Source organism: Lygodium microphyllum, chromosome 10 (assembly GCF_053477565.2).
Source record: "Lygodium microphyllum isolate KBCC chromosome 10, Lygodium_microphyllum_v1.1.10, whole genome shotgun sequence".
Classification (NCBI taxonomy): Eukaryota; Viridiplantae; Streptophyta; class Polypodiopsida; order Schizaeales; family Lygodiaceae; genus Lygodium; species Lygodium microphyllum.
In genome coordinates this window covers 67,694,900-67,715,646 of record NC_141144.1, presented here as the reverse complement: position 1 = coordinate 67,715,646, position 20,747 = coordinate 67,694,900, and the positions used below count along the sequence as shown (strand labels likewise).

The window sequence follows — 20,747 nt, the reverse complement described above, 5'->3', positions numbered from 1 at the left end:
GCCATTGGCATTGCTGAACATTGCATCTCCACCACGCATACGACACTACAAACTAGTATCAGAGTTGAAGGCCATCCTGATCGTGCTTCTTGGAGCCAGTACAAGACTTGCCTACAGCAGGTTGTCAGTTTGAGTTATGCGCAGGGTGCAGGCGAAGGTCACAGGTCACGAGGACTGTCCGGTAGTGGGCGACAAGTCGCAGTCAGCTCAGGTCTCATGCAAGCTACGAGGCAGTCAGGTGACAGGTTTTGGTAGTTTGGCACAGGTTGTGCGGCAGTTCGGCGCAGGTTACGGGGCTTAGGCCAGGTTGATGCAGGTCGTGTGCAGTCGTCAGCCCGTCGACAATCAACATTTTCTTTAAAGTAAATAAGAGAAATCACGCTTTTTTAGAAAAGGGCTTATCCTTGGTGAAAATTCTGCAGGCTGTCACAGGTGTACAAGCACAGTTTGACAAATTTGAGAGATTGGGCATGCATCTACTCCCGGAAATTGGAGCTTTTGGTATATGCTTGAAGATTTTACTTAGCTGAGTAAATTTTCTGGAATTTGCACACTCTCGGGTCTTAGAAATTGGGGCTTTTCATATAATTGTGGAAATTGCAATGGGATAGGTACAAATTTTTGAAAATTTGACACATTGGACCTTGCACAATTTGGGGCTTTTGCAAAATTTGCAAAATTTGGGTTATATTTGGTCTTGATATGTACTTGTAGCACAATTTCTATGCAAATTGAGCACATTGGACCCCGGATAAATTTGGGGCTTTTGCAAAATTTGTGAATTTTTGGCAAAATTGGCTTGTGCAATCTCCTCCAGAGTTATGTTTGATGTAATTTGAGCAGTTTGAGCAGAGAATTTTTGGGGCTTTTGACCGTTTGAGTCAAATTTGTGCATGTGGATGCATTTGGAGCAGAAATTGCAGCTAAATTTTGGGGCTTTATCATGCAATTTGATGTATGAGCCCGTGGAACAAGTGCAATTACTTGTGGTATGCTGTAGCACATATTTTACGACTCTGAAAATTAACTTGCAGATTTGTAATTTCTGTAATTACTTGTTTTTTCATTGCTGGTTGGTAATTGCTTTGTACCTTGGTCATTTGTGTGACAGTTGGGTTCACATTTGTTGACTTTTGAGTCACTTTTAAGCAATAAATCATGGTTGGGAGCGATGATAGTAGCAATCTTTTGCACGTTAAGAAGCTTGAGGGTATACACACCTTTGCTATATGGCAAAAGTAGTGCTATAATGTATTGGTGCAAAAGAAACAGGTGAAGCCCATAAAGACAAAAGCGGTAAAACCAACAACAATGAATCCAGATGAGCGGGATGAGTTAGATTGAGCTTGCACGCTCTACCATAGAGCTTTTGGTGTTAGACACTTTGCTCTTCAGTATAGAGAAATTGAAATCTGTCTATGATATGTGGCAAAGACTTCAGGAACTATATGCTTAGAAAAAGTGCAGTAAGCAAGGTTTATTGATTGAAAAAATTGATGGACCTTTACATGAAGGAAGATACAGCCATGTATGTACATTTGAATGAGTTAAACTCTATTTTTAGCCAGTTGATTGCTTTGGAGTTCCACATTGATGAGGAGTTTAAGGCAACATTTTTGCTATACATTTTGCATGAAAGTTGGAACACTTTTAGGACGGCAATGAGTAACTTTAATGCCATGCTGCTATATTCAAATGTGGAGAGCTCTTTACTCATGTAAGAGCTAAATAGGCAAAATATTATAGCAAATAAGTCTTCCAATGCACTGCATACTAGGTAGATCCGTACAGAAGGGTAATTTTGAAAACAAAGCATACAACAAGTCTCTTGGAGAAAATATAGAGTGTCATCATTGTGGCAAGAAAGGGTACTTCAAGTGGGATTGCTTTAAGTGGAAGAAAGAGAAGGGCAAGGGCAAAAGCATTGATGATAACAAAGATGAGAAAAAGGACAGCCAACATGCAAAGAAGAGCAATGTGAAGATAGAGGAAGTCAATGTAGTCAATCATGAGAGTGATAGTGGCAATGATGTACTCTTTGCTTTTTCTTTTTTTGTGCATAGTCATTGATTGCAGATTCTGATGATGACATGTACACTTGGATTTTTGATTCAGATGTTTCATTCCATGTAACACCACACCGTGAGTGGCTTTTTGACTACAGTGGTGGTAGACATGGTCTTGTCCACTTGGGGGACAACTATGCATGTGACATTGCAGGGATTGGCAGTGTGCAATTGGCATTTCAACATGATTCAGTGTTCACTTTGCATAATGTGAGGCATGTACCTTAGCTCAAGAAGAGCTTGATAAGCACAAGGCAGCTAGATGATGAAGGCTATTACACTACTTTTGGGGATAGCAAATGGAAGATATATAAGGGATCTAGGATCGTTGCTAAAGGATCTAAGACTAACATTTTGTATTCATTACATGTATCTAATGTGCATGATCATGTTGTCGCCATAACCGAGCAGCCAAGTGTGTCTTTGTGGCATAGTTAGTTGGGGCACGAGTCAAATTGGAACGAAAGTGCTTTCTCGTTTGGGTTATTTGGTGTGTGTTTGAGGTATGCTAATTTAGACCATTGTGATCATTGTATATTTGTTAAGCATACACAAATGTCACATAAAAAGTCTTTTTCATTAAAATCCTCACCCTTAGACTTGGTACTGTTAGATATATGTGAGATGCTAGGGTTGTCTCTAAGGGCAAGGAAATATTTTATCACATTTGTTAATGATGCCATACACAAAGCATGGGTTTATCTAATCCGTCGTAAAGATGAGGCATTGGATAAGTTTAAAAAATTCTTGACACTTGCTGAAAATATAACTGACACGACATTAAAGTGTCTTTGCTTTGACAATGGTAGGGAATATGTGTCCAAAGCATTTCAAGTCTTTTGTGATAGCAACGGAATAAAGAGGGAGCTCATTGCCCCTTATAATTCACCCCAAAACGGTATTGCAGAGTGTATGAATAGGGCTATTCAAGAGAATGTCTGTACCATGCTATCTCATGCTACATTACCTCATGGATTTTCGGCAGACGTTCTTATGACAATCGTACACTTGATAAATCAGTCACCAAATAGGTCCAAGTGGGAAAGAGTCCCTTAAGAAGTGTGGTCGGACAAACCACCTTCGTAGACACACTTTCAGAGTCTTTGGTTATGAGGTATTTGTGCACATAGCACATATGCAAGGAACAATGCAATAAATTGGAACCGAAGTCTTGTAAATGAGTTTTCCTAGGATATGATGACGAGAGTGAAATGGGTTATAAATTATGGGATCCTGAGAAAAGAAAAATTATATGTTGTCGTGCCGCTACGCGGACACAGTGTGAAAAGCTCTAGAGTGTATCGTTATTCGGCTTTTTTATTGATCTAGAGAGCCAATGCCATATTAGTCATTAATGTCAGTGTTCATAGTATGGATGGTTCAAAAATACTAGATTTTTGGAGAAGTTTAGCTAATTTTTGATATTATAGATATTATCTCTTGTAAATATCCAAAAGCAGTAGATAACTTCTAGAATAAGTTGACATGTAAAAGAAAGCAAGTAGCTTTCTCCCATTTTTAGGGGGTTTTATGCAAAAGGAAGGATTGACGAAATTGCGCGACGTGGGATCATAGTTTTCAGGCAGTGAATAACACTCCGAACTGAGAGAAGGAGTGATCTGGGATAAATTTGGCCAAGTGTCGTGGTATTTTACCTCCCTTTCGGAGCCAAGGAAAGCATCAAATTGGCGGTCTAAGCAGCAAAGAGGAAGCAATTGTTTAATGCACGTTTTTGGTCTACAAGAGATTTATCTTCTCAGGATGCAAAAATAAATTAACAAGCTTTATCTCTATGAGTATTTTTTTACAACTTCTATTTCTTTAAATCCCTTCTCTTTCGTCTACTTCTCCCTGAATCTCCCTTCACCCTACTATCTCTTACTCCTGTGGTAGACTTTCGATCCCAAACGCTTTGACAGTAGTGAACTCGACGTGAAAGTCGGCAATAGGTGGTGTGTAAAGATGGGGGATTTTGTAGGTAGAGAAGGTGGTGCTTTACAATAGATGATTGCTTTGTTGCACTAACAATAACAACAACAGTTGTTGTTACAACGGTAGATGCAAACTTGGCAAGAAGCAGAAATAATTGATTTCTTAGTTGTGAATGCATTGCAGACAGTGGAACAAGAATTAAAGCAGTTTAAAGGTCAAAATATTTCGGTCTTCATACAACTGCCTTCATCCGGTTGTATGAAGAAAAGATGTTTCATGGGGTACCGCAGTATGCAATGGAGTCAGTATTTCTCCCGTTTGGCCATGCATGCATTGCATGATCGGATTGATGAGTTACATAGAAGATATGCTGATTGGACAGCTTTTAAGAAAGCTTTGAGAGAAGTTTTTCTTGGAAGATGCAGGATTGGTAACTAAAAAGACATTTACAGATTGGATTAAAAAGCCCAATAAAGGGTTGGCTACTACAGCTTTGCTCCGTGAATTTGAAAGTCGGTATGTGCAGTTGGACGCTGATGAGCAACAATCATTGGAAAGTCAAAAAATTGATTTGTTTCTGAAGGCTGGAGATCTTGTCTTGGTGGAGAAGTTGACTGATCGTTTAGAAGATGCCTCTTCTGAAACGGGGCTGAAATCAGATTGGGCTGATGTAACTGAGACAGTGCATATGTTGGTAAAGAGAGAGTGGATGAAATTAAGATGGGGTACAGGCACCACACCTGCCAATGCTAAGAAGGGGGCTGAAATTGCAGCCAAGGTGCCTGTAGCTATAGCAAAACAACTGGCTATTCCTGTTGATCCAGCTATTAAAGGTGATACTGTGGATGAATTAATCAAAGGCATGCGTGATTTGAGGCTGAATTTGACAAAAATCAATGCAAAGGTTGAAAAATTGGATGTCAAGTTAGAAAAGAAGGGTCGGGCAACCAAAGGCCGTATAGAGAAGGATACAAGAGGAGATGCATTTGGTGTGACAGTTTACAGCATGAAAAGCGAGATTGTATAGCCTATTGTGAAGTGGAAGCAAGAAGGTTAGTCTTTTGGAAAGATGGCAAAATACATGCAACAGAAATTAGTCTTCTTATAGAGTCAAATTTTGGAAATAGTGGCATGCAAAAGAGGTTGGAAGAGATGGCTGCAAGGACAACATTTGTTGCCATAGATGCAGTCACATATGGGTTGAGAATTGAAAGGACTTATGAAGCTCGTAAAGGAGATATGATTGAAGCAAAATCTCGTGTTTGGATGCAAGCATTAGATTGCATGGAAAAGAGTAAAACATCAAAGTTTGAATTGGTTGATACAAGTCAGAGTATATGAGAGAGAGCAAGATGAAGTGCACCACTGGCCAATTTTTTTTTCTTCGTCAAAAAATCATTTTTTAAAAAAACTCATCTCGTTTGGGCGTTCGCGCGTGCAAGCACAGTGTGCAGATCTGTGCAAAATTGAGCCAAAGATTTGGGGCTTTTCCCGAATTTGGGGATCTCAACACAGAATTAGACTATCTGACTCAGAAATTGCAAAGTCAGTGCACATTTGCCCGGGAATTTTGGAGCTTTCACATTTTAGTGAAATTCCTTCAATTTCACTAAAATAGTGCACGCAGGACTTGGAAAATTTAGGGATTTGTCCGATTTGATGTGAACAAAATGCAACAGTGATATCTGTCTCCGAAATTGCAGGAATTTGTGACATACTGTCCCCGACATTTGGGGCTTTTCATGTACATGCACAAATTGGGCTGAAATTAACCCAATTTCTCGACATTGAGGCACATTCGACCCCATGCAATTTGGGGCTTTTGTGATTTGGGCAAAATTTGTGCAGCATTTGGTCATTTTATGTACATGCAGGTTGAATTCCGTGCAATTTGGACATCAACACTTGGTAAAATTTGGGGGTTTTGCTGAAATTGCTTTATTTTGGCAAAATTGGACAGTCCTATGCATAACAGAGGAAATGCAGATGTGTGTTTGATGCTTTTGAGCACAAAATTTTGGGGCTTTTGACTGTTCGTGTCAAATTTTATGCCTATGGGTACATGTACAACAGAAATTGCAGCTGAAATTTTGGGATTTCTCATGTAATGTGATGCACATGCCCTTGGAACAGCTGTAATCAGTTGGATAATGCTGTAGCACTTGGTTTGGTGCTTCTGAAAATTTAATTACAGATCTGAAATCTGTACTTCTGCGTGGTCATTTATTGCTGATTGGTACTTGTTTGTACCTTGGTCACTTGGGTGACAATTTGGGCCTGCATTTGCTGGGGTTTTTTTTTGTCACATTTGGGCTGAAAATCATGGCTGGCAGCAATGACAGCAATAATCTGATGCACATAAAGAAGCTTGAAGATGCACACAATTTTGCAGTTTGGCAAAAGCAGTGCTACAATATCCTGTTACAAAAGAAGCAGGCAAAGCCGATCAAAACCAAAGGGGCAAAGCCCGTGGACATGGATCAGGATGATTGGGATGAGTTGAATGAGCTTGCACGCTCAACCATAGAGCTGTCGATTTCTGATGCCTTGCTGTTTAACATTGAAGGTCGAATTTTGCATATGCTATATGGACTAGACTGGAAGAATTGCATGCACAGAAGAGTACTGCAAGCAAAGTGTATTGCTGAAAAAGCTTATGGATTTGCGTATGAAAGAGGATACAACAATGTCTACTCACTTGAGTGAGTTTAACTCCATTTTCAGCTAGCTAGTTGCCTTGAAGTTCATGATTGATGAGGAATTTAAGGCTACTTTCTTGCTTTGCACTCTACCAGAGAGTTGGGATACGTTCAAGATTGCTATGAGCAATTCTAATGTAATCCTTTTGTATGCTGATGTAGAGAGTGCTCTACTTATGGAAGAGATGAATCGGCAGAACAATGCATCCAGTAAGTCTTCCAGTGCTTTGCATACTAGGGGCAGATTACAGCAAAAGGGCAATTATAATGGTAAGGGACGTAGTAAATTACGTGGCAAAGATGTTGAATGCCATCATTGTGGAAAGAAGGGTCACTTTAAACGTCACTGCTACAAATGGAAGAAAGAGAAAGGAAAAGGCAAGAAGACAGATGATAGCAAGGAAGAGAAGAAGGACAGTCAACCTAAGAAGAGCAGTGTAAAAATTGAAGAGGTGAATGTAGTTAGTCATGATAGTGACAGTGAGAGTGATGTACTCTTTGTCTCTTCACACTTTGATGCACATGCCTAACTTGCAGATACAGATGATGATATGCACACCAGGATTCTTGATTCAGGTACATGTGCAGTTACAGTTTCAGCATGGCTCTGTCTTTACACTTCAGCATGTACAGCATGTACCTCAGCTCAAGAAGAGCTTGATTAGCACAGGGCAACTAGATGATGATGGTTTTCATACCACCTTTGGTGATGGAAAATGGAAGATCTATAAGGGACGTAGGGTTATTGCCAGAGGTTGCAAGAGTGATACTTTGTATCCACTTCATGTATCTAGTGTGTGTGACCATGTTGTTGCCGTGACCGAGCAGCCAAGCGTTTCTTTGTGGCATGGCCGGTTGGGACACATGAGTCAAAGATGAATGAAAGTGCTTTCTCGTTTGGGTTACTTGCCTTGTCTTCGTTATTCTGATTTTGAGCATTGTGATCTTTGCATTTATGGCAAACATGCACAGACATCACATAAAAAGTCTCTTTCTTTGAAATCTTCTCCTCTAGAGTTAGTACATTCGGATGTATGTCAAACACCAGGATTATCTTTAGGGAGAAAGAAATATTTTGTCACTTTTGTCGATGATGCTACACGGAAGATATGGGTTTACCCTATTCGTAGCAAGGATGAAGTACTTGATAAGTTTAAAAAATTCTTGGCATTGGTTGAAATTCAGACAGATAAGACACTTAAGTGTCTTTGCTCTAACAATGGTGGGGAATATGTGTCCAAGGCCTTTCAGGCATTTTGTGACAGCAAAGGGATAAAGAGGGAGCTCACTGTCCCTCATAATCCACCCCAAAATGGAGTTGTAGAGCGTATGAATCGGACCATACAGGATAAGGTCCGTACGATGCTGTCTCATGTTGCATTACCCATGGTTTTGGGTAGAGGCTGTTATGACAGCCGTTCACTTGATTAATCGGTCACCAAACAGGTCTTTGGGGGGGGGAGTTCCCCAAGAAGCGTGGTCGGCCAAGCCACCTTCATATGCTCATCTGAAAGTGTTTGGCTGCGAGGCTTTTTTGCACATTTGTAAAGAAAAACGCAACAAACTTGAGCCAAAGTCCTGTAAATGCATTTTTCTAGGATATGGTAACGAGGGTGAAACGGGGTATAAATTGTGGGATCCTGAGAAAAGGAAAGTAGTACGCAACAATGACGTTATCTTCCGGGAAGATCGCATGCACAAACAACCCGAAAAGACTGAGGAGGTCCATAGGGTTGTATTCCGGGAAGAAATATCTTTTGGACAACAAAATGTGCCAGCTGTACGGCAGCAAATACGTGCTGTAAATGAACCTGTAAATGCAAGAAATGATGTTGGAAATGATCAGCCAGCTATTGCCCATGAAAATGAGCCATTACATGTGCAGAAACAGCTAGGATAAAAAGCTGTTAATGCTGGTTTGCAGGCTGAAATGCCAGGACAACATGCTGAAAATGGAAATTTGTAGGAACAGCCAGCAAACAATGACCATTGGGTTAGGAGATCATCTAGGGCTACTAGACAACCTGACAAGTTTGTTCCTGGTGCAATTAATGTGGCTGAATGTGTCATGTTGACAGAATGTGATGAACCGTCTTGCTTCAAGGAAGCAATGGACAGACAGGACAACAAGAAATGGTATAAAGCCATGCTGTCAAAGATGGAATCTCTTGAAAGAAATGGCACTTGGGACTTGGTGCAATTGCCTAATGGGTAGAAAACCCTTCCATGGAAATGGGTTTACAAGATGAAGGTCACTTTTGGTTTCTCACCAAAGTACAAAGCAAGATTGGTTGCAAAAGGATACAAGCAGGAGCATGGAATTGACTTTGATGAGATTTTCTTTCCTGTAGTCAAGATGACTACATTGAGAACCATTTTGGGCTTGGTTGCAATTGAAGATATGGAACTCATACAAATGGATGTAAAGATTGCGTTTTTACATGGTGATCTGTACGAAGACATATATATGCAGCAGCCTGAAGGGTTTGTTGAACAAGGGAAAGAAAAAATGATATGTAAACTCAAAAGGAGTTTGTATGGGCTGAAACAAGCACCAAGAGAATGGTATTATAAGTTTGATATATTTATGCAGTCCCAAGGTTTTCATAGAAGTCAAGTGGATCACTGCTTGTACACCAAGAAGGCAGCAGATGGCAGCCTGATTATCTTGGTTTTATATGTTGATGACATGCCGATTGCTGGCAGGGATACTCATGCCTTGGATTCATTGAAGCAAAGTCTTCATGGCAGCTTTGACATGAAGGATCTAGGTGATGCAAATCACATTCTTGGCATGCGAATACTCAGAGATAGATGGTAAGGCTTACTCTATCTATCTCGGCAGGAGTATATCTCCAAAGTTTTGCAGCGTTTCAATATGGAGAGGGGGGAAACAATTGGGGTTCCATTGCCTCCATATGTGAAACTCAGTGCAGAGGACAACTCTACATATGATGATGAGAAGGCTGAAATGGCCAAGATACCGTATGCTTCAACTATTGGCAGTTTGATGTATGCTATGGTTGCTACATGTCCTGACATTGCCTTTGCAGTGGGAGTGGTTAGCAGATACATGACAACCCCTGGCAAGAAGCATTGGGATGCAGTGAAAGGTATTATGAGATACCTCAAAGGCACAAAGTGCATTTTGCTTTGGAAAGTAGAAGGCATCTGTTGTTGGCTTTACGGATGCAGACTATGCTGGTCATGCGGACTGCAGGAAGTCCACTTCTGGATATGTGCTTACTTTCGCAGGAGGAGCAGTTTCTTGGATCTCCAAGCTACAAAAGTGTGTTGCATTGTCTACTACAGAGGCAGAGTATGTGGCTGCCACTGAGGCATGCAAGGAGGCTTTATGGCTTTCACGTCTGGTGGAAGAACTTGGCGTCTCAGAGTTACTTGTTCTCCATTGTGATAGTCAGAGTGCTATCATGCTAGCACGGAATCCTGTCTTTCATGCAAAGACAAAGCACATACAGGTGAAGTACCACTTTATTAGAGATGTACTTGACAGCAAGAGCATTGAGCTTGTCAAAGTGCATAGAGATGATAACCCTGCAGACCTCCTCACGAAGGGTCTTCCAGCAGAGCGGTTTGCTCATTGCCGACAGATGATGGGAGTTAGATATATTTATTTCAGCTTTGTACATACTTAGACTTAGTTGATTCTTTTCTCCTCTTAAGGCACATTGCCTTTAGATGGGAGGTTGTTGGGAATAAAGAGCCATCGTGCCTTTTATATGTGCACGGGTGTGAACACACCCTTAGCACATTGTACTTTCATATATATATCTATCTAAAAACCTAAAGTGGTACACTCGTCATTGTACTGGAAAACGTGTTCACTCTCTACTCTGCTCTCTCGCACTCTCTTAGTCTCTTTTACTGCGCGTAACGATTGTCTGTCTCGATCTCTGTGCCTAAACGGTCCCTACAAATGTATCCAGGTAATGCAAGTGGAATGCCTAATCCCATGTATGGCAGCATAGGCATGATGCTCGGGGCACAAAGCGGGCCATATGGATATGTATTTGCATCCCAGGGACTGTTGGAGCACAAGGATTTGATTCTGGTCATGTAGGAGCATCTGAAAGTGCTGGTTATCATGTAAATACAGCAAACGCACCCTTTTTGCAGCACCCTATTTATGATAACTTGACTCCCATAGGTCCGTCGAAGGACTACGATGAAGGTGGAAAAAGTGTGAAGTTTGAGCCTTTCAGTGCTGCACAATATAGGCTGAAAGCACTTGATTTTATTCAGCAGTTTGATGCAATCTAGTCTGTAGGCAACTTCATAGAGGCATCTAAGATATGAAAGGCAGCCACATTTTTTAAGGGAAATGCATTGCAGTGGTGGTCTACACCTCTTATTCAATGGAAGTCACCTACCACTTGGGTCGAGTTCAAGCAAATGTTTGCTTCAAATTGATTGACAAGTACCTTTGAAGTAGACAGTATGACAGCTTGGAATCAGTTGAATCAAAGATTGCAAGAACTTGGATCAATCTAATAAGAAGTTTTGGGATGCATTGCTGCCAATTACTTCTTATCACACAGTACCCCTCCATAAGCAGGCGGAGAAGTATATTTGTGGCTTACCAAAGAGTATTTGGGATTTTGCATTCTATTTCCAGCATGTCTCATCTTCTAGAAACTACTACTACTACAGCCGACACATTGCTACATGGAAAGGATGTAGGATTCCAAGCCATATACCATTGAGGCCAAGGCTGAGAAAAAGGGTAAATCTGAAATTAAAGCTGAAAATCAAAGTATATTTTGGCACACAAAGAACGGAAGATTAGGGGTAAGTTTTCGAGAATGTACTTACTAAAGTTTCACAATTATTCACCAATGGATGCCAAATGGATGGAGGATGACTTGGTAGACCATCCTCAATTGTTGCAGCTTTACCTTGATACATTCCAGTTAGAACTGACTTTAGTTTGGGCTCAATAAAGTTCTCTCAAATGTGTTCAGCATACATTCAGGGCATTATAGCTGACAGTATGTTTATCAGGAGATCACTATTTAGTGTACTGATCACTATGTTTGGTATGCAGATGGGTATGGTTTTCACTGCAGCTCCGAAACTATACATTTGCATTGATTAATGATCATTGGGGACTGATTAACGAATGCCAAATGACAGATTTGGGGCTAGATTTGACCCACCAATGGTCAATTGAAGGTAAAAAAACCTTGGGTGAATCAAAGGGCAAAGCCCATTCCAATTAGATTTAGGGCTAGATTTGACACACCAATGATTAATTGAAGGTCAAACCTTGGTTGAATGAAGGGGAAAACAAACAAGAAGGCGTGACAGCAAGAGGCATTTGGATCAGCAGAGGAGGTTGAAGAATCTCAATGTACTCCATCCATTTGCAATTTAAGCTAAAGAAATACCGCAAAGGGCTCTAGGTTTTGGGGCCAATCGGATGTCATACATCCAAGATCAAGCAGTAACATTTGCATTTCAATTTGTGTGAATTCATTTCTTGCTGTAGCTAGAGCTAAATCAGGTCAATACCACCCTTTCTCCAAAGGAAGGCTGGTTTCACCTTCTAAACAGTATCTTCCAAGGGGATAGGGGTGGGCTAAGGAACGAAGTAGACAATCCCCTTTTGGCCTCGGCCCTCAACTTCCAAATGCACACTTCAGTGTTGATGGTAACAAGTTTACCGGCCTTGAGATAAAACTTCTCTATATAAGCTTACACATCGTGATCCACCTTGCTGAGCTTGTCCCATTTTTTCTTGCTCTTCTTTCAAAAACTCTTAGTGAAGAGCTTTTTGAAACAAGTCCTTGAATTCAACCAGAGTCTTTGATTGTGTTTAGTTTGCATTCACAAACCCTAGTTGGGATGCAGGAAATCACCAAACTCAATACCTATCAAACCATCTCCATATCCAAATCTTTGTAGAAATTTGGGATCATTCTAACAGGGGGCAACTGTAAGATACTGAACATGTCCTGCTAAACATCTTAGATAACTGGCATGAGCATTGAGACAGTTTCTGGCATTTTGCAAACATGAAAACCTTGCGCAATCATTCACAATCCATTTATGGTTGGCTGAATCTTTCTTTGTTGATGCATTACTGGCAAATAGAAATTATGCTTTCGCCTTTTGTGGACTTTCCAGAAACAAAGCACTTCATACTCTTAACAGCCCACTGTTTAATTTGTAGGCATAAAACTGTCAAAATCTTGAATTTTGTTTTCAAAGAAAAGAAAATTCCACCAATAAACCCCCCTCATAACTATCTCAAGGCAAAATACTATATTAACCCTATAAAGGACTTCCAAGACATAACAAATATTGGAAAAAAGGGAAATCTTGTACAAGGCCATGTGTTATCTTGCCTCAAACATCTTCATACCTGCAAACAGGGCCTCTGTCTGTCACCCAAGCTATTGTACCCCCATGTCACTATCACGATATCTACTCTACCATGAAATACTATCCTGTGGGGTCTCTTTCATACCTTTGAGTGCTTGGGACAGTCCCATAAAGAGTGCCTTCTCTCCAGACCTAGCACAACTGGAATACCATATCCAATTCCAAGTGCCAACTACTAGACTCCAACATGCTACCAACTATAGAAGAGTGAAATCTTCTAGGCTCTAAAGCTATCATCCAATCTCCTTAAGATGGTTGGAATAAGGTCGAGTATTGAGGAAGTGATCCAACTTGCACATCAATGTCCAAAAGCTGTGACTTAGTTTTAGTCTGCTTCACCAAATCAGCTTTGAGCCTCTTATAGCAACAGTCCGTGGAAGTTCTATCAAGGAAGTTTTCCACCAATTGAAATCACACTTGAATAAATTATTTGGTCGTCATCAGCTCAGTAATGTGATCCATCTTTCTCTAGCAGTATTTTGTGAGCCAGGATATTTTCAAACACAGACGCAACTAGCAGAGCTCTACTGTATACTTCATCCTGTGACTTTATAGGTGACTCATGTGAACTCAACAACAAATCCATTCATAACCCTTGAATGAGTAAGACAAACCAGCCCAGATGTAGTCCATGCTTCTGCACCAGCAAACCATCTGGTCTCTCCTTTTCAATGTATTTGCACCGAGAAAAGATTCAGTCTTTTTTATTCATCCCTTTAACATTGAATGTTAGCCACAGCTCCATTATTCTCCTCCATGGCTTGTTCTTAAAAGAATACATTGTATGCCTAATTGAAAAAAATGTTCATTCCTGAATCCTGATAAAGAGTTCCTGTAATGTTTGTCCTCCCCAATGGCATACAATGGAACAGCCTGTGGTATATCATAGATGAAGATTTTGCATCTGTCCTACCTGAGCTTCCAAGTTCTTTTCCTTTATTCTACTGCACCTTCTGAATATCCTGGCTGGACTTACTCTTTGCTGCTACTGATTTGTTAATGCTTCCAGGTGCATTCAGGCCTTGATCACCTTTTTCTAATGGGCAGAAGGAATCAAAGTGCCACACTCCCCTTCGTCTCCCGTTCTCTTTGAACCTAGCACGATGCAAGACCCTTTCAGTCAGCCAATTCTATAAGGTGTGGAAACTTGAACCGTTGGCACTAATCAACTGTTTGTAGTTGATTTGACCAAAAAGACTCAGGTCAATCTTCGTGGGAATGGCCGGAACTTCCACTGGGGGGTAGACTCAAGCGAGCCTAGTCAGCAAACTCCGAGGGTTTTCATCAAAATCCTAGACGGCGTTTTCTAGATTATCTCTTCATGGGCTACTAAGAACGTACCGCAAAGAAAGCAGCTCAGGTGGACACGTTACGGTTGGTATTAGAGTGCACATTGATATAGGACATGACGCAAGTAAATAAATCTAGTTATAATTACATCATAAAATATGTTGATGTTATCATCCAAAGCTTGGACATAAATTTCAGCAAGTTTCTCAGACCATGCATGCTCAAGTATGCACACTTACAAGAGAAGCATCTTTGGAAAGATGGTCAAAATTACCGGTCATAACAAGAAGCTTTGTGCAAGTGAGTTGATTACCCTGGGTCTTGGCACTCTTGAAATAGCAAACCCTGTTTCTGTTTTTAGAGATAAGGTGGCCAAATAGAACGATTCCTATCCTGCAAGAGTCTTTGGCAGCTTTACATGCTGATGAGTTCCCACTCAGACAAGACATGTGCTTATGAAGGGCAGGAGGTGATTCCCAGTGAAGGATGTGGATCAATGCGTTGTTTCGGAATAAAGGATCCATCCACAAAAATCTCTTCTTAAACCACTTGAGAAAGCCCATGTTTTGAATCAAGATTTGTTGACAGCATTACTTGTGATGCAATGTGCATGCTAAACAACTATAATATAGATCCAACTCAACCTTTAAATCAGGGTTGTTTCCGTACGTAGTACGGACTGTACCGTACGTATCCGTACGATTTAGTACGAAAAAATGGGCACTTTTTGGCCACTCTACTTTAAGTCTACAGCTTTCTTTTTTTCTTTCTCCTTTCTTTTTTGTTTCTTCTTTCTTTCTTATTTCTCCCCCCAACTCTCTCTCTCTCTCTCTCTCTCTCTCTCTCTCTCTCTCGCCTCTTCGTCTCTCTAGTTGCACTAGTACCATGTACAAAAGGTTTGATACTACACCATACTTTAGGTACCGTACCTTACATATTAGTCCATAAGGTACCAACTTAATGGATGCATCTTTTCCATTCGAATTGCACTTTGGGACGAGCTAAATGCTCCTTATATTAATATGATTCTCCCATGAGATTAGGTTATTTGAGATTCAAACAATTTCTCTCAACATTCTCTCCCTCAAGCCCACACTTCTCTTATTTGTATGATCATGCATGTATGATGTATCCACTCCTATCTATGTAGTTATAAGTTGTAGGTAGAAGTAGCGCATGTTGTGCATTCCGCATTAGGTTTTGGGCCTTGGCATGTTACCCTCAAGTACTCATCTTATATACTCTAATAGCATTGCTATTTAGACTTGAAATATCTATTCCATTATCTTTTGTCCAAAATAATCAACTTATTTTTTTGTCGTACTAATATCATACCGTACCTTATAAAATCTTAAGGTACCATTTAGTACCGTATTTTATCGTACCGTACCGTATTGTACCTTTCATACCTGACAACTATGCTTTAAATGGATTGTGCTGCCAACTCACTCATTTTCTACCACAATGACACAAGCTAATTGTAGTGGTGACATTTCAGACATACATAATAACACAACAATCTGCTATTGTATATTTTTGTGGACATTCAAGTGGATGAACTAGCTATATCTAATGCTGAAATGCAGAAAGTTGCAATGTTAGGGAGCCCTTCTCTCTCCAATCTTAAATGCACTTTCATCTTCCAAGTCATGTACATTGGCATTTTTCTGCATGTTAATCTTCTCATGTTCATTCATTTATTTAACTACTAAGAACTGGATGGATCACTGAGGAGAGCTGTTATGTCCACTCCAGTGATCCAACTAAAACAATTTGCATCAGCAATTCCAATTTTCAGCCAATTGGATGTGGTCACTCTCAATTGTATTGCCCCTCAAATGGCTATTTCCAATGTAGACATCAGCTAATTCACAAATGTCCTTGAGAAAGATTGCAAGAAAGCTATGACAAAAACATGAAGCGGAATGGAGTATTATAATTTAATAGGGTAGATTAGATTACATTTTGGTAGTATTGAGACATGCAACATTGGTGGCAATATGAACCTGTAGGATATTATTGCCTTAACAGTCCTATCTATTCATGATCATGGTGCATTCATAAGGTCATCTGACCTTCTTTGTTGGGGGTATGGTCATGGTTAAGGGTGTAAAACCTTGCTGCAAAAATGCTCCAGCTATAATCAACAAACTGGTGTCACACAGGTGCCAAATGGTCCTTTGTATAGAGTATACATGGCTTATGTGGAGAGCTATCTGAATTGGTTGCATGCACTGGAGCCACAAGAAGACCCAAGGTTCAAAGCATATGTTAAGAGCAGACAGGCTGGATATGATGCCTATTCATCTGAACGTGATCCTGCCATCAAAGTTTTCTCTACCTACTTTGGTGAGAAGGTATGAGGAACTAAATCAGATCTAATTAGGCCTCTGAATAAACAAACACAAACACTTTCCATAGAGAATTTTTCTTGATTTGCTGTTGAAGTTTAGTTAGCCACTGATGATCTGATCTCTACTTGTTGCTGATGGTGCAGTGGAGTGTGCCATTTGCTGAGCAATTCCTCTTTCCCTTGGCAAAAGTGGTATGATGGATCATAGCATGATGTTCGTCGGTCCTAGATGTAACTTGTTATATCAAAGTAATTGCTCAAGATGTATTCTAGCTTGTAATGTCAAAGTTGAATGATGTATTATATCAGTGTATCAAAGTTGTATTATGATTATGGCAGTGATGTACATTGGCCCTTGCTGAAGATCTCTTTCTAACTTGCGAAATTCATTTTCTACCTTAATATATAGCACGCAATAATTTTTACCCGTCAGAGTCCATAAATGATGTCAAAGACGATAAGATTTGTACAGTGACAAGAAGAAAGAGCTCATTAATGAAAGGAAAATGGAGGTCCTTATTCGCTTGAAAATTTCCACCTTTTTGTTCGCATGCTGAGTTTTATGTAATCCTTCTAAGGATGGCTGTCACTCTTATAATGCAAATCAAGGCAGCAAAATGCAACTTGAAGCAGGTCTACAAAACATGGAGGAATCAGATGGTCTCTTCTCAAAAGCAGAGAGTATCCCCATCTTCAGCTTTTGGGCTTTCTTGGCTTGGCAAGTTATTTTACTTTTTTAAGTTTGGGTTCAGTGTGTGTATGTGTATGAGAGTGTGTGCATGTGCTCCCAAGAGTGCTCACACACACATGCACATGTGCATATAGAAGGTGAGAAAATTTGTGTGTGTGAAGGCTATTGAATGCTTGGCTCTAAGAAGCTTAATCAATAATTTTGGCTTGTGTGCAATTCTGCTTACCTTTTTTTCCTTGGGCTAATAAAGATATTGATGCCATCATGATCCACAATGGTTGTTGTAAATGCTCTTTTATAAGTTGTTTGATCTGCAAACCAATTTGTGTATAACACTTGCAAATTGTATTAGTCAATTCAATATCATAACTTTAAACTCTTTAAATTTTAGTCCTTAGTATGTAGGTTACAAACAATAAGATTTTTCAATATGTGTTCTTAAGATTGCTGAATGGAAGAGCAATAGTAATATAATGATTGGATTGCACAACTTATATATCAACCAAGGGGTAGGAAAATCCATTCAAAAATATTGGATTTGTTAGATTAGACAAAAATATAAAATTCAAACTAAAAAACATAATAAAACTCAAAAACAACACAAAAATATAAAAACATAAAACTCAAAACTCAAACTCTTCTTGCTTAGATAAATCATGTGGCATTGTTGTGGATTGAAGATACATCATACTTGTTGGGTTGTATACACTGAAGTGAAAGCAACACAAAAAATACAAAACATAAAGTGTAAAACTCAAAACTAAACTCTTTTACTTGAACAATGTGTATATCAATATTGTAGATGCAACTTTCTTATTAAGGATTAATCATGTGAGCATTGAAGGAAGTAGAGTAAGTAAAATTCAAAATAACACAACTCAAAACTCAAACTTGTCTTACTTGAATAATTTATGTAATACTATTGTGGATTAAAATTGTAGTACATTTGTCATAATTATTCAATTGTATATGCATTGAAGAAAGAAAAGTGATGAAAACTCAAAATTCGCAATGTAAGGATAAGATACGCGGCCATTGTTTAGTTAGTTGCTACCTATTGGTTGCCATATGTTAAATTGGTCAATTGTTTTTTGCTCTTGTTATTCACTTTAATCTTGATTGATATTCCTCTCATTGCACATATGCACATAGCTCATTCGCATCCATTTGCACTTGCTAGTTTGTTGCACAAGTTCATTTGCATCAAGATCATTCATAAAAAGTTCATTTGCACGTAGGATATCAAGTACATTCGCATTTAGGTCACAAAGTTCATTCGCACCAAAGTTCACTTGCATATTAGTTCCTTCTCACCTAGGTCACAAAGTCCATTCACATCTAGGGCATTAAGTTCATTTGCACCAATATCATTTACACAGTTTATCTGCACCTAGGTCGTTAAGTTTATTCACTCCTAGATCACAAAGTGTGTCTACGCTTAGGTCACAATGTTCATTCTCTCATAGGATCCTTCACACTTAGGGTCATAGTTTCTTTGCACCTAAATTTAAAATTCCTTCATACTAAAAGATCATTTGCACTTGGATTCCTTCGCATCACATATGATCATTTGCACTAGAGTTGCTTTGCACCTATAGTTCCTTCGCACTTAGGATCCTTTACACTAGAGTTCTTTCACACCTAGGGTTAGAGTTCCTTCGCCCAAAGAGTTCGTTCGCACCTAGAGTTCCATTGTAATAAAGTTCCTTCGCATTAGAGTTCATTCTCACCTAAGGTTAGAGTTTCTTCGCACTAGAGTTCCTTTCATTTGTACTAAAAGTTCATTCACACTTAGGAACATTCGGATAAGTTTCTTCACACTTAGGTCCATTCTCACTTGGGATTGTTCACATCTAGGATTAGATTTCATTTGCACCTAGATTAGGATAAGTTCAGCTCGCACCAAAGCTCATTCATCAAGTTCATTTGTACCCCTCAAAGTTCAATTGCACTTAGGCTGTTACACTTAGTTCACTCCCTCACAACACTCATCCACACTGTCTATCCTTGTACCAACATTAATTGTATTTAGTTACATCTAGAAGGCTAGTCCTTATATCGTGCACAACTTGTCTAGATACATTGCCACCTTGGTGATTATGATACATGCGGTATTGCATACACAAGTGCACCTTGGTTTTTGAAAGAAATAAAGCTTAATTTTGCACATCTCACTCTTAGATGCTCAAAGAGTATCAAGTGTCTTGAAAATTGTATGTTTTGGAATCGATTTGTTGAAAGAAGCATTTAGGTACCTTGAGAATTCACTAAGAAGCTTCTACAAACCAAGGTCAAGAGACCTAGGAAACACTTTGCCACATCAGAAGGACCTAGCACACATTGCACACCCAGGCTACACACATGAGGCTAACTCCATATCTAGCCATGAGACCCATTGCAAGTTGAAGGGGGAGAATTATCCAAGCTGCCACTTAAGATTTAAATTCCAATCACTACAACAAGGGCCCAATGAAAGAGAAGCTATTTTTCCAAGCTATCAAGAGTATTAAGTTGAATTCATATCATTCTAGAGATTCAAAACAACAAAAACACACACAAGAACTTGACTTTGCAAGAAGAGTTGATAAGTTTGTCATCTAGCTTTTAAGAGCCTTGATGTGTCTCATGGTGGACTAGACCATAGGTTTATGAGTCCTAAAATCTTAGAAGTCAACAATAAATAGAAACCTTCCTATCCATCTATCCATTGATTATATGACTGAGCTAGCAACTCAACAACCTTAGCTACAACTAGCTGACCGAATTAGGATAGACATGTTCACAAAGTTTAACTGAATATGCATTGAGTGTTGTATCACTCATATGTATTATGACTGCTCATTTGCATATGTCCAGTAGCACCCTAACTAGGTCTAAAGAGCCTAATATCCGAAAGGTCAAAGCCACCAACATTGACCCAAAAGATGAAGAGCTAATCCCTCTAGCATGACTTAGGGTCAAACTAATTGCTAAGAAAATCATTAATGCTCTCGTTGACGAAGGTTCTAATTACAATATCCTTACTTATGATGTATGGGCTAACATCGGTCAATCTAAACTAGTCACGATAAATATAGTCATCAAAACTTATGGAGGATCATTGCATTCCAGGACGATGCAAGATTCTTCTAACCATTGAGACTTAAAGTTTGCCCATCGTTTTCTATGTGCTTCCAAATCAGGAGAACATGATGAATGACATCGTGCTTGGAATACCTTTAAGCGCAACCAAATGTGATGTGGACTATGAAGCACATAGAATATACTTGAGCTTACTAGATGTCGAGATAGTCACTACTTTTAGTAAAGGT

The 20,747-nt window shown here is 39.5% G+C and overlaps 1 protein-coding gene across 2 annotated transcripts in view; it reads left to right on the top strand.

The window, feature by feature from the left end:
• The window catches only part of LOC148030115 (uncharacterized), a 67,821-nt gene extending 50,538 nt beyond the window's left edge, over positions 1-17,283 (top strand). For both annotated transcript variants that reach the window (XM_087686390.1, XM_087686391.1), the window contains exons 4-5: positions 16,558-16,749; positions 16,890-17,283. In XM_087686390.1, the coding sequence (XP_087542516.1) occupies positions 16,558-16,749; positions 16,890-16,943 (246 nt within the window). In that variant the 3' untranslated portion in view covers positions 16,944-17,283. The remainder of the gene's footprint in view (positions 1-16,557; positions 16,750-16,889) is intronic.
• Positions 17,284-20,747: the final 3,464 nt, after the last annotated feature.